Source organism: Pan troglodytes, chromosome 4 (assembly GCF_028858775.2).
Source record: "Pan troglodytes isolate AG18354 chromosome 4, NHGRI_mPanTro3-v2.0_pri, whole genome shotgun sequence".
Taxonomy (NCBI): domain Eukaryota; kingdom Metazoa; phylum Chordata; class Mammalia; order Primates; family Hominidae; genus Pan; species Pan troglodytes.
In genome coordinates this window covers 32,981,518-32,994,965 of record NC_072402.2, presented here as the reverse complement: position 1 = coordinate 32,994,965, position 13,448 = coordinate 32,981,518, and the positions used below count along the sequence as shown (strand labels likewise).

Below are 13,448 nucleotides of genomic sequence, written 5' to 3'. Positions count from 1 at the left end.
CCCAAATGCTATCCCTCCCCCCTCTCCCCACCCCACATCAGTCCCCAGAGTGTGATGTTCCCCTTCCTGTGTCCATGTGTTCTCATTGTTCAATTCCCATCTATGAGTGGGAACATGCGGTGTTTGGTTTTTTGTCCTTGGCGATAGTTTACTGAGAATGATGATTTCCAATTTCATCCATGTCCCTACAAAGGACATGAACTCATCATTTTTTATGGCTGCATAGTATTCCATGGTGTATATGTGCCACATTTTCTTAATCCAGTCTATCATTGTTGGACATTTGGGTTGGTTCCAATTCTTTGCTATTGTGAATAGTGCCGCAATAAACATACGTGTGCATGTGTCTTTATAGCAGCATGATTTAGAGTCCTTTGGGTATATACCCAGTAATGGGATGGCTGGGTCAAAGGGTATTTCTAGTTCTAGATCCCTGAGGAATCGCCTCACTGACTTCCACAATGGTTGAACTAGTTTACAGTCCCACCAACAGTGTAAAAGTGTTCCTATGTCTCCACATCCTCTCCAGCACCTGTTGTTTCCTGACTTCTTAATGATTGCCATTCTAACTGGTGTGAGATGGTATCTCATTGTGGTTTTGATTTGCATTTCTCTGATGGCCAGTGATACTGAGCATTTTTTCATGTGTCTTTTGGCTGCATAAATGTCTTCTTTTGAGAAGTGTCTGTTCATATCCTTTGCCCACTTTTTGATGGGGTTTTTTTTTCTTGTAAATTTGTTTGAGTTCATTGTAGATTCTAGATATTAGCCCTTTGTCAGATGAGGAGGTTGCAAAAATTTTCTCCCATTTTGTAGGTTGCCTGTTCACTCTGATGGTAGTTTCTTTTGCTGTGCAGAAGCTCTTTGGTTTAATTAGATCCCATTTGTCAATTTTGTCTTTTGTTGCCATTGCTTTTGGTGTTTTAGACACGAAGTCCTTGCCCATGCCTATGTCCTGAATGGTAATGCCTAGGTTTTCTTCTAGGGTTTTTACGGTTTTAGGTCTAACGTTTAAGTCTTTAATCCATCTTGAATTAATTTTTGTATAAGGTGTCAGGAAGGGATCCAGTTTCAGCTTTCTACATATGGCTAGCCAGTTTTCCCAGCACCATTTATTAAATAGGGAATCCTTTCCCCATTGCTTGTTTTCCTCAGGTTTGTCAAAGATTAGATAGTTGTAGATATGCGGCGTTATTTCTGAGGGCTCTGTTCTGTTCCATTGATCTATATCTCTGTTTTGGTACCAGTACCATGCTGTTTTGGTTACTGTAGCCTTTTACTTTGGCTTTCAACTTCTCAGAGATGTGGAAAATTTAGAGGATGGTCCATAAAGGAAACAAACTTCATGAGATTGAAAAATACAAACTGTATAGTTTGAGTACCTGACTTCAAACTATACAGTTTGTATTTTTCAATCTCATGAAGTTTGTTTCCTTTATGGACCATCCTCTAAATTTTCCACATCTCTGAGAAGTTGAAAGCCAAAATAAAACACAATACTCTAAAGGGAACACAGTTTATCTAAGGGAGATGTCTCTTCAATTCTCCATCCTATTAAAAGGGATTAGTTGAGAGAATTTAGGCTGTTGTCAGACTGGCTAACAATAAATGTCAAACGTAGAAAAAATATTTTTCATTATAAATGTCTAACAGCTTTATGAAAGAAAAGTAGTTAAGCATAAATTCAAAGTTAGAAGAAGAGTACTAAAACAAAAGAATTTTTCTTTGGTTATGCAAATGATTCCAAAGAGGACAGATAAGACATATTCAATTTCAGTCCAAGTGGTATATGTAGAAATACCTGGAGTCTTTTTTTTTTTAATTAAAAAGGTTAAAAAAGGGTGTAATTTATTATTCAAGAATACTGATGAATGGCTGGGCACAGTGGCTCATGCCTGTAATCCCAGCACTTTGGGAGGCTGAGGCGGGCGGATCACAAGGTCAGGAGTTGGAGAGCAGCCTGGCCGACATAGTGAAACCCTGTCTCTACTAAAAATACAAAAAATTAGGTGGGCGTGGTGGTGGGTGCCTGTAATCCCAGCTACTCGGGAGACTGAGGCAGGAGAATCGCTTGAACCTGGGAGGCGGAGCTTGCAGTGAGCGGAGATCGTGCCACTGCACTCCAGCCTGGGCAACACTGCAAGACTCCATCTCCAAAAAAAAAAAAAAAAAAAAAAATACTGATGAATGATGCAATAAAATACATGTTAATTGATTCACTTAATCATTTGAGAGTCTACTATGTGCTGGGTACCATGTTAAATGTTACATATACAGGGTGAATGGATAGGAGTACATTATTAACTATAAAAACATGTATGATGCTACTAATCTCTTATGATGGAAAGTTGTAAGACAACCACATCTACCTTAACTTTAATTGCTTCTTGGCCTTTTAGCTAAGATCAAGACTTTAACTCGAGTCAAACAGTTCGGCTATGACCACATGGGTTCAATAGACAAAACAGTTAAACATTCTGTTACTTAAATAGGGCAATAAAGTGATTATGTTCAGATAGCTGCTCAGAAAGACTTTCATTAGATGGGAATACATCCTAGTTATCAAAATGGTATACATTATACACAACAGCATGCTCTATACTTCTATACTATCAACATGTGTGCATAAAACCACATACATTTATTTCCCCCAATACCAGGAATGCATGGTATTTGATATCTAAATTAGAGAGACTTTTCTGTCTCTGTGTTAATGAAGTATCCACCAAATCTAGTTTTATTCTTTTTTTATTTTGAGACAGAGTCTCACTCTGTCGCCCAGGATGGGGCACAGTGGTGTGATCTGGCTCACTGCAACCTTTGCCTCTCGGGTTCAAGAGATCCTTCTGCCTCAGCCTCCTGAGTAGCTGGGATTACAGGTGTGCATGCCCAGCTAACTTTTAGTAGAGACAGGGTTTCATCATGTTGGCCAGACTGGTCTCAAACTCCTGACCTCAGGTAATCCTCCTGCCTTGGCCTCAAGAAGTGCTGGGACTACAGGCGTGAGCCACCACGCCTGGCCCAAATGTGGTTTTAAATAGCGTAAGGAAAAGAGCTTGGTACAACTTATAAACTTTTGCAAAAATGCATAAAATTGGGAAGCCTGCCTGCCCTTTAAAAATTAACATTTGACTTGTGAGATTATAACCTAAGTAAATTGGTCAACAATTTACAGCTGAAGAAATGGAGGGAGATTATAGACACTTACCAATTCTGGCACACTTCCAAAATATACCCAACAATCTGCATAGAATAAAAAAAGAAAAAAAGTAGCTATTGATTACTCGGAAAGGTAAATTATTCTCTTGATATCATATAGGGAATTAATTGTATATTAACATATTAACCTTTAACACTTTGCTTCAAATTTGAAATCTCCTTATTTGATGTTGAGCCACCATTCATGTATGAAAGTAGGACACAATGACATATCAACCATCAATGTACAGAAACTGCTATGAAATGGAATATAAATAGTGTCATAGGTCAAATCCAGGGCAAATTAGTGAGAGTGGCAAAAATTTGCATAAGGGCTTACTATTCAGTTGACTTACTCTACTTTCAAAAGCAGAAAATGTATATGGCAATTTAAGCATCAATTTTGATAAAATGTTAAATGAACATTTTTTGGTTGAATGTGACACCAAAAACACTCTTATAATAAACTTTAATTTCTTACAGAATGTAGCTCTAAAGTTAAATAATCTATAATAATGAATTCCAATGATGGTATTTACTTATCTGTGTCATTTACTAAGAAAGAATTAAAAATGTGCCTATATTTTCAATATAAGTAGAAAATCTTCTAGTTTAAAGGACACTCTATGTGAATTCACTAAATATGGCATTTAAAGCACATACTCTGGGAATAAGTATTAGAATGGAGATATATATTTCAACTGTATGAATGAATATATTATGAATTACATATTATATGGAGTTATCACTTATTTGGCATGTATAACAAATCATTTTTAAAAAAAGACCGAATCATCAATGAATAGAGATATCTTAAAAAATAACACTAAGGACACTGCTTAGTTGGTCTGACAAAGTAAAAGAATTATAAATACTGTCACATATGGTTGCAAATTAAGATAAATTAATATTATGTTACGTAAATTTGAATTATTATCTCAAGAAAATCAGAATACTTAAATTCCAGAAAATTTATAGTATACTTTTTTTTTTTTTTTTTTTTTTTTTACCAAAAGAGATGGCTGGCTAGTGAATCATTACATCTGAATGGGTAAGACTGACAGAAAATTCTGGTTCAGTTAAGTTCTATATATGTTCCTCCTCTGAAGTATAACTTCCTGAACTCAAAGCAAAAGGTCTCTTAGCCTATCAACCATCAATGTATAGAAACTGCTATGAACTGGAATATACATAGTTTAGATTAAATGGAATTAAGCAAAAACATGAGTTTATTTCAAAGTATGAATATTCTGACAGGCTAAACAATTTTACCATAGAAATAAAATGACAAAGCCCATATACATTCCTGAAAATAAGCTAAAATAAAGGCCAAATTATGCTTAAATTAAATCCTACTCACTGGTTGCGTAACTGTGAGCAAGGTATTGTATCTCTTTAACAAAAGGACCCACCCTCAAAGGGTTGTTATGAGGATGAAATGAGTGATTACACGGAAAGTCCTTAGAATGGTGACTTAGATGTACTGTGTTCATATATAGGCTAAGGATACATGTGATAACTCTAGGTATCACTTAAAATTGGCTAACATTTCTTCATCAAACAATGGAATAGGTTAGGCATTTGCAAAGCCATGGCTCCTTCATTCTAGAACCCACTGAAAACCACAAGATCACAAACTCAAGGTCTTTTTGGGTCTAATATTCTAGAAGTAACAAAATATCATTAAGAAACTGGTACAACAGGATTAACATATTAACAGCTTTTATAAATGAGTAAAGAACCCTAACTTGGTAACTCAGAGACTTAGCAGCACCACTTTGGTTTTTTCCACATATTTCTCTACCTAGATATATTTCTGTAATACCCCAATTTTACTTACACATGAACACACACACACACACACACACGAACCCTGTTAGTTGATTTAAAAAATGTAATTACGTTGCTTAGTTATTATGGCTAAATACCAATAAGTATATTTGCTGATAATGCTATCAGGTCTATGAAACCAGGATAAAGACCATGTAGTAATCTTTTTTTCTGCTGCTTAGTTCTATATTATTTGAAGTAGCAAAAACTGAAGTTATTTTAAACAGTGAAGTCATCAAGAACTTGCTTTATCCAATCTGTCTAGATATCTCCACCTAAGCATGGTATATATTCTCAGTATAATAAAAGATTACGAGTCTCATAAAAACATGTAATTTTAACAGAAAGAGACTAGGCCTATAAAATTTTCTATACAAAATAATTCTTAGTTATAAATCAACATAAAATGGTGCTTAACACGTATATAAGTAGAAATAAAGGTTTTAAAAAAAGCTTTCAAACAGTTGACTGTATTAGTACATATTTTAAAATGTAAAAATAGGCATGCTCTTTTTGGTCTTTTATGTTGGAGAAATATACTACCACTCAACCTTTACTAGAAGGTTGGCAGCCCTGAGAACTCCTTTGTTAATGTAGCATGTTATGAACATATTCCTGCTCCCAAGGAATAAGAAGCAGACATTTCCACATGCAACCTACTTGCTTTTGAAGAAGAATTTTCGTGATAGCATAGGGAAAGTATTCTACTACTATGTAATTATTCTTTAATGAGATAAACACTTAAATATCTTAGATGGACATTATGCATTATATTAGAATTCCAATAAAGTCATCAATAGGAATAAGTGTTTACTAGAGTCTACCATATGCTTTAATTCTAAGTTTACAGTTGGCGGGTACAGAAGGGAAAGATACAATGAAACTGTCTACCTGGATAGAAAGACTTCATGCACAGCCAAGCAACAAATAACGTAATTTCAACAAATGGGTGAATACTGAAGAATAAATTCAACAGGACTTTACTGAAAAAGGTGGAATGAAGAGAAGACAGTGTCTACAAGGAGATGGAGTATTATCATAAAAACTGATGGACAACTAACATCTATTTTCACCTTCAGTAGGTTAAATCCCTCATGCGATTTTTTACTCTTAACACATTTTAGGTCACTTCTGAAATTTACCTTTTAATTTAGTAAGATATTGTGAATATAAAGTTTTTGAATTTTTAACAGGAAGAAAATGAAAAAAGTTATTACAAAACCAAATTATATGTAGGAATTAAATTATCTAATAATTTATATGTTAACTTACATTGAACATCTGTAAGAACTAATTTGGGTGATTAGACATCATTAGTAACATACCCAGTTTTATTTCTGTCCAGGAGGCTGGGTGCCAAGGATCGAATATAAGCACAGGTACATATAAGCAGCAAGATTACAGTCAATAGACTCTGAAAATTGAAAATGGCAGACTAAAAAGAAAAAAAAAAAGAAAAATTAATATCACAAGAAAAACTGCATAGGTAAAAAATGTTTGACAATTCCACATTTAGAGTCATGTTTTTATTTCTTCAAGAAGGCAAGCAGAATGACAAGTCTGGCAACACTTAAAACCAGAATCTTGAGGTCTTCTACAGTCTTCAAGCTCTGCCAATAGCTGGTTTTATGGCCTTAGCAGAATTACTAGCTTTTCTAAGTCTTTGGCTGGGCGGAGAATGGGCAGACGGACTTAAATGCTAGCTAAGTTTCTTTTAATTCTGAATTTTTTTAAGGATAAACATTCTTTAAATTTAAGCTATAATTTTCCATGAGTTGACAAATACTAGGCTAATAGATTTTGGAGAAAGAAAGCAAGCACCTGTACTTTCACTGTTGGATTTTTAAAAGTTATTCATTACAGGTTGAACATCCCTAATCCAAAATCCAAAATGTTCCAAAATCAGAATTTTTTGAGTGCCAAAATGATGCTAAAAAAAAAATGTTCATTGGAGCATTTTGGATTTCTGATTAGAGATGCTCAACGAGTAAGTATAATGCAATTATTCCAAAATCCCACCAAAAATTTGAAATCCAAAACACTCCTGGCTCCAAGCATTTTGGAAAAAAGATACTTAGCTTGTATTTAATAGTTTGAGTCTTATTCCAAAGTTAAAATTTAACACAAGAGTCATAAGAAACCATAAGTTTCATAAGTTTCCACAGTCAAACAAAATCATAGGTTTCCAGTTAAAGTAAATGGAGGTGGACTTACTCTATTCAAAATTCAGCTCTAGCATCACCTTTTTAAGGAAGTTTCCTTGAATCCATCTGCCTCCCTTCTCTTATTTTATGTAGAACTCTCTTTTCTAGTCTCATAGCAAACTGTTACCTTTATTATAATATTCATTTCTGAAGGGTAGACATTGTGTTATCAGATTATCAGACTCTGAATCTCCAGCACCAATCATATGCCTGTCTCACACTAGAAGCCCAATAAGAGAGAGTTGAAAAAAATAAAATGAAATTAAGAAAGTGCAAGAATATTACCGTGTATATATAACAAAGAATAACATTTTCATCATATACAGGGAGATAAAATATGTCAATCTCACACAACAGCCAGCAATATGCTTGTTTAGTAAACTTAGAGGCACTTTCTAAAAAACAAACAAAAAAATCAGGAATGAAACAAAGAATGACTCATGAGAAAACTTAGTTACACAAAATTGGTACTTGCGGCTGAGTGCTTACTTGAAAAGTCCTAAAGAATTTAGTGAAAAACAGTTATAGATCTTAAGGAAATTGAGTAAGGTGGCTGGGTACATAATTAAAATATATAAATCAATAGCCTTCATAATCATATTATCATTCAGGAGAAAGACAATGGAAAAAAGATAGCATCCAGAACGAACAGCTAAAATATCTCGGAATAAGCTTAACAAGAAATGTGCAACATTGGCATCAAAGAAAAAAACTGACAAAATCTTAAAACATATGGAAGAACATAAAAGTAGAAGAGACTGTTGCTATGGTTTAGAAATGGTTTTTCATCCCTACCAAAGCTCAGGTTGAAATTTGATCCCCAGTAAGGTAGTGTTGGGAAGTGGGGCCTAGTGGGAGGTATTTGGGTTTGGGGACGGGGTGGTGGGGGGTAGATCTCCCATGAATGTCAGGGTGCTCTTCTCATTAGTGAGATCTCACAAGACTGGATTAGTTTTCCAAGAAATGAATTCTTTCCGGAGAGAGCACGTTGTTATAAAGCCATGATGCTCCTCCCTCCTTTTCACCAGGTCTGTTTCCCCTTTGACCTTCTCAGCCATGTTGTGATGCATCATAAAAGCCCTTCCCAGGAGGGCCAAGCCCTACTACTCTTAGCCTGCACAACTGAGAGCTAAGTGACCCTTTTTTCTTAACCAATTACCCAATTTCAGTTTTTTTTTTTTAAAATAGCAACATAATATGGATTAAGAAACCTGGTATGCCAGATTTTTATATTGGAAGGCAACATTGTAAAGACAACCTATAAATTTAAAGTGAACCCAATACCAACAAGTTATCTTTTAAACAGACAACTAATTCTGAAGTTCATATGGAAAAAATAAGGCAAGAATAGCCAGGAGAATCTTAAAAACAAAAAAACGGACAACTAGAAACTGTTCCAATGTCATTTGAATCTTTTCTATATTTTTATGATAAATACATGCAAACTACTGAAAAAATTAAAAAACTATATACATTATTTACCAATATTCTCAAGGACAAAAAGTGCTTATGCACAATGCTAAGCAGTAGGCAAAAGGGGATCAAAGATTTCAGACAGCACATCTTAAGGTATGTAAACTTTTATGCAAAGAAAGTGTGAAAATGCTGTGATTATCTGTGGATAGTTTTTTGGTGGGGGGTGGAGGGACAGAGTCTTGCTCTACTGCCCAGGCTGAAGTGCAGTGGTGGGATCTTGGCTCACTGCAACCTCCACCTCGTGGGTTCAAGTGATTCTCCTGCCTCAGTCTCCCCAGTAGCTAGGATTACAGTCATACTCCACTATGCCTGGCTAAATTTTGTATTTTTTTTTTTAGTAGAGACAGGGTTTCGCTGTGTTGGCCAGGCTAGTCTCAAACTCTTGATCTCAAGCGATCTGCCCACCTTGGCCTCCTAAAGTGCTGGGATTACAGGCGTGAGCCATCTCTAGATAGTTTTTAATCTAATTCTCAACTTTTCTAGATTTCTCAAATTGTCTAAGTGATACTTTTATGGTCTGAAAAAGACAAAAATGATTTGTAATTACCAGTTTAATACTTGTTTTTCTATGCATTATTTTTTCATAGATATAACAAAGATAAAATTTAATGTATCTTGGGTTTTAATTAAATTGGGTTTTAATCTTAAACCTGTGAAAGCCAGTGATACACATTTTATAACATAAATCAACGAATTAGCTCATGATCAATTGTAGATAAAAAGCACGGTATCTCACAATGCTTATCTTTCAAAGGTCATATTTTGAATATGTATGTGAATATATTAATAAATAATATTGGATAATGACCTCATAGAAAATAAAGCAGATTTCCTCCCAACATAAGTAAATGTGTATTTGGTATCCACTTTGTCTGAGAAATGAGGCAGTGGGGATTAAAAAAAAGGCACATGGTATGATTCCTTCCCTACAGGAGTTTATGGCTAACAATAGCAATTACTGATATTCACTAAGTACTTGTTTTATGTTATCCTCATGTATCTGGGGTAAATATTACCTGAATTTTATTCATGATTGTTATTACCTGTATTTTATACATGAGACTGAGGCACACAGCAGTTATAATCAAGTAATCAAGTGAAAACAGAGCATGTACTTTAAAAAGTAAATAGTAACTCATTGTTGAATGTGGAAGTGGAGTTATGCAGACAAAAAATGCCATTTTTGTAAGAAAAAGTCAGGAAAAGCTTCATGTAGAAAGCAGGAACGGAGTCAAACCTTGAAAGGGCACCATTCAGATGGGCAAATAGCAAGCTCCAGAAGAGAAAAAAAAATGTGGGAAAAAAACCCTACAGAAAAAGTCATTAGCACGTTCAGGGAATAATGAGAATCTTACTGTATTTTAAGCAAAAGATTCCTACAGTAAAATGGTTGGAAAACAAATCTTCAAAGTAGGTTTATCATTTTCCTAATGCAGTATCTAAATTCATGACTTTGTAATGTGTTCTCTTTCCTTCTCCAAATGCGTTTTTAAAGAAAACATGCTTAAATGATATAATGTTCAGGATTGGTTTCTAAATAATCCAGTGCATGTGTGGTGGGAGAGGGGTAGGGTTGATGATAAAATGCTGAGAATATGAGGGTTCATTATAGGCTTCTACCTCTTTATGTTTGAATGTTTTCAGAATAGAAGATAAAAAGGCACTTAAAAACATGCCTATTAGGAAAGCAGAGTGTGTATATACGTTTGTGTGTGAAGCCATTTACAAAAGAAAACCATTTACAAGTATGAAATATATGATATATACAACTTTGTTCTGGGGGTTTAAAGCCTCTAAAGTTTAAAACAAATAATCTTAGGTGGTAAGTCTTTTAGATGTACTCAGACTCTGGTCAAAAGTGTGTTTCTAACTTATGGACATTAGCCTGCCACCTATAGCATTCCCCTTAATGCTTAGCATCTGTTGTCTGGTGATATAAAATTTTAGTCTCAGGGTTAAAGGAAACAGATGTTCTTCTTCAGTGAAAAAATAATTGCAATTTTCAACAGAAAAATGTTATTAAAAGGGAAAGGAGGAATCTAAGAAAAGGTAAGCATATTTAATCACAAAACAGAGGAAAGATGATTAAAAGGTGGTAAGTCAAATTCATTTACCTTGTTTAATTTTTTTCAGGGCCTTTAAGTCATGAAACCTTTTCCAAGGTACTCTATTGAGCTTTGCACATGCTATCTGTTCTTGCCTGCTTGGTGAACTGACTCATTAAAAAAAAAAAAAAAGATTCACCTCCTCTGATGTCTTTCCTGTTCCCACTCACTATACCAAGCAGAGTCAGGATTTTTGTATGTGCATAATACATACACATAACAATGTGTATGTTATAGAACACATCATACTGTACTGTGATTGTCTATTCTATTGAGGTTTTCATCAATCCCCTGTGACTATTAAAATATAGTACACAGAGAAGTCACTGAAAAGTGTCAAATGAACAGGAACTTGAACGCAACTGGCAATAATGAACATTTTAACAAATCCAAGCGCATACTTGGATTCTAAAGAAAAAAATACACATTCAAAAACCAGTGTAGATCAGATTGCTGAATACAGTATTTTGTTAACTCTTCAAGAGAAACCTCCATGTATGGCTTTGCGTATATGTTTACTTCTCAAGAATATTTTGGAAAATCAAGTAGAAAGATGCAAATTTCCTTATATTTACGTTAAGGACCTAGGCTGTAGGGTAAAATAAAGACCTGAGGTAATTTCCATTCAGTATCCACATCTTCTATTACCTCCTGGAATTCAGATTTTCTATTCTATCAAGCAGCAAGCTTTGAAGGTGCTTGCACACTGGAAAGTGTGTGTTCTTCTGACTTCTTTTAATTCTTAAGAGATATACACTTTCAAAAGATCTGTACGACTGAGTACGCAGGTTCTGTAAGACTGAGTACGCAGGTTATCTTGACCATTACTCTGAGAGCTATGTCATTCTTCTAAAACATGGCAATGGAGGCCTCCAAACGATTTGTCATCAAGGGCTCTTTTACTAACCCTCTGCATTGTAGACTTATCTGACAACTCATAATCAATAAGATCTTTTGATATGCTTGAAACAACTAGTGTTATCGAACTGAGTTAATTTACCCAAACCGAAAGGATATAAACTTGAGTCAGTTACTTTATTTGATCATTTTGAAGTAAATCACATTTGGTTAGGTGTTTTGAAATAATAAAAATAATTCACAGACTTTATTTGGCCACCACTACAGGAGATGCAATAATTAATCAATGAATAGATGCAAGGTCAATGCAAAGCTAAGGAAGGGGTCTAGACATGAAATTACTTACAATGTTGACAAACCTCTAAAAAATGTTCTATTTTCAAGTCTATTTGAAAAATTAGAATTTTTTTTAGATTTTTAAAATAATTTTATTTATTAAGATGAAATTTTTCATTTTCAGAGTCATTTCTGAACACTAAAATTATATTCATTAAGTCTGATTATAAGTAAGAATTCAATATAGGAGATTTTTTAAAAAGACGAATAAAATACTTCTAAGTCTAAGAGCTCAAGGTATTTATTAACAAAACTTTCAAATAAGAAATCTTAAAAAGAAACCACTGAAAACATTAGGAATAGAAGAAGGAAAAAAAGGAATTATCCAAGCAATATAAAAATGCAAAAAGAAAGAAACAATGAGAAAAGCAGAAGAAATATACACATCAATATGCTAAACAAGCTGTGGCTAGAGTGCTTAATGACTGGTTATTAAGCATACTTAATCTGCAGAAAGGGGTGACTAAATCTACAGTACTTTTATTAGTCTTGGATCACTTGGGCACTAAACAAATTGTTTAACAAATTTGTTGATTAAGGGGCTTATTTATACATAACACTGTGTTGAAGCTTCAAATGTTGACTGCCTCCTATATGGGGAATAAATTTTTACTGACATACTAATTCCTCCAGCTTTAAAACAAAAATTAAATATAAAAGACAACATTTAAAAACTCCAAATAGTAACAATTTTACTTGTATTAATACTTACTTCTTTTACATGAAACTAGTTTATCCCTTTTTGGGGGTGGAAGGGAACACAGAAATGACACTCCTGACCTAATTGTGATAAAAATTATTCAGCATTAGAAAAGTGGGTCAGCATTTATCATTTAGAAAATCTAGGTCAGGTCAGCATTTTCCAACTAGTCTCTTAAAATGCAAAACATGAAAATGCAAGAATGTTAGCCTGCATATGAATGCACAAACACACATATATATAATTTGCCCAAAATAAGTGACCAGAATTGGTTGAAAAGATTTCCACTAATACATAAAAATTATCAACATTTTCTTTTGGCATTATTAGCATATAAATTTAAACTTTGTTGCTTATCACATGGTAGGGTGATGATATTGCACCAAATAGACAAGTAACCTCAGTTTAATTTGAGAGCAAGAAATCAGGCTTGATTAATATTTAGATATGAACCCATCACCCATCTCTTCTCAGCAACAGTGGCCACGAAATATTTGGGTTAATGAAGTAATCCAAGTATAAAAATTTGACCTTAGGTGAATCAACATCTCACATCTCCACTTGTCAGTTTCATTTCATTTGTAAAATGTGGGGGCTGGATTAAACAACCATTTGTTCTCACCAGTCATATTTTAAAAATGTACAGAGACATTTTCTACTTAATACTTTCCATTTAACAACTTTCATGGATATGATGAGTAAAACTACAGTACAGAGTAGAAGCACTTGAACTCTGTTTTC

At 34.2% G+C, this 13,448-nt stretch overlaps 1 protein-coding gene and 1 non-coding gene across 6 annotated transcripts in view; both read right to left on the bottom strand.

The window, feature by feature from the left end:
• TMEM167A (transmembrane protein 167A) overlaps positions 1-13,448 on the bottom strand; it is a 172,798-nt gene that overhangs the window by 154,005 nt on the left and 5,345 nt on the right. For 3 of the 5 annotated variants that reach the window (XM_063811121.1, XM_063811123.1, XM_063811124.1), the window contains exon 2: positions 3,209-3,243. In XM_063811121.1, the coding sequence (XP_063667191.1) occupies positions 3,209-3,243 (35 nt within the window). Of the gene's footprint in view, positions 1-3,208; positions 3,244-6,353; positions 6,464-12,719; positions 12,789-13,448 lie in introns of those variants that run through there. The other 2 variants (XM_063811122.1, XM_016953038.3) reach the window with 2 other exon arrangements.
• Positions 5,550-5,683, bottom strand: LOC112209379 (small nucleolar RNA U109). Its single transcript, XR_002944113.1, has one exon. It is a non-coding gene; the product is annotated as a small nucleolar RNA U109 (small nucleolar RNA).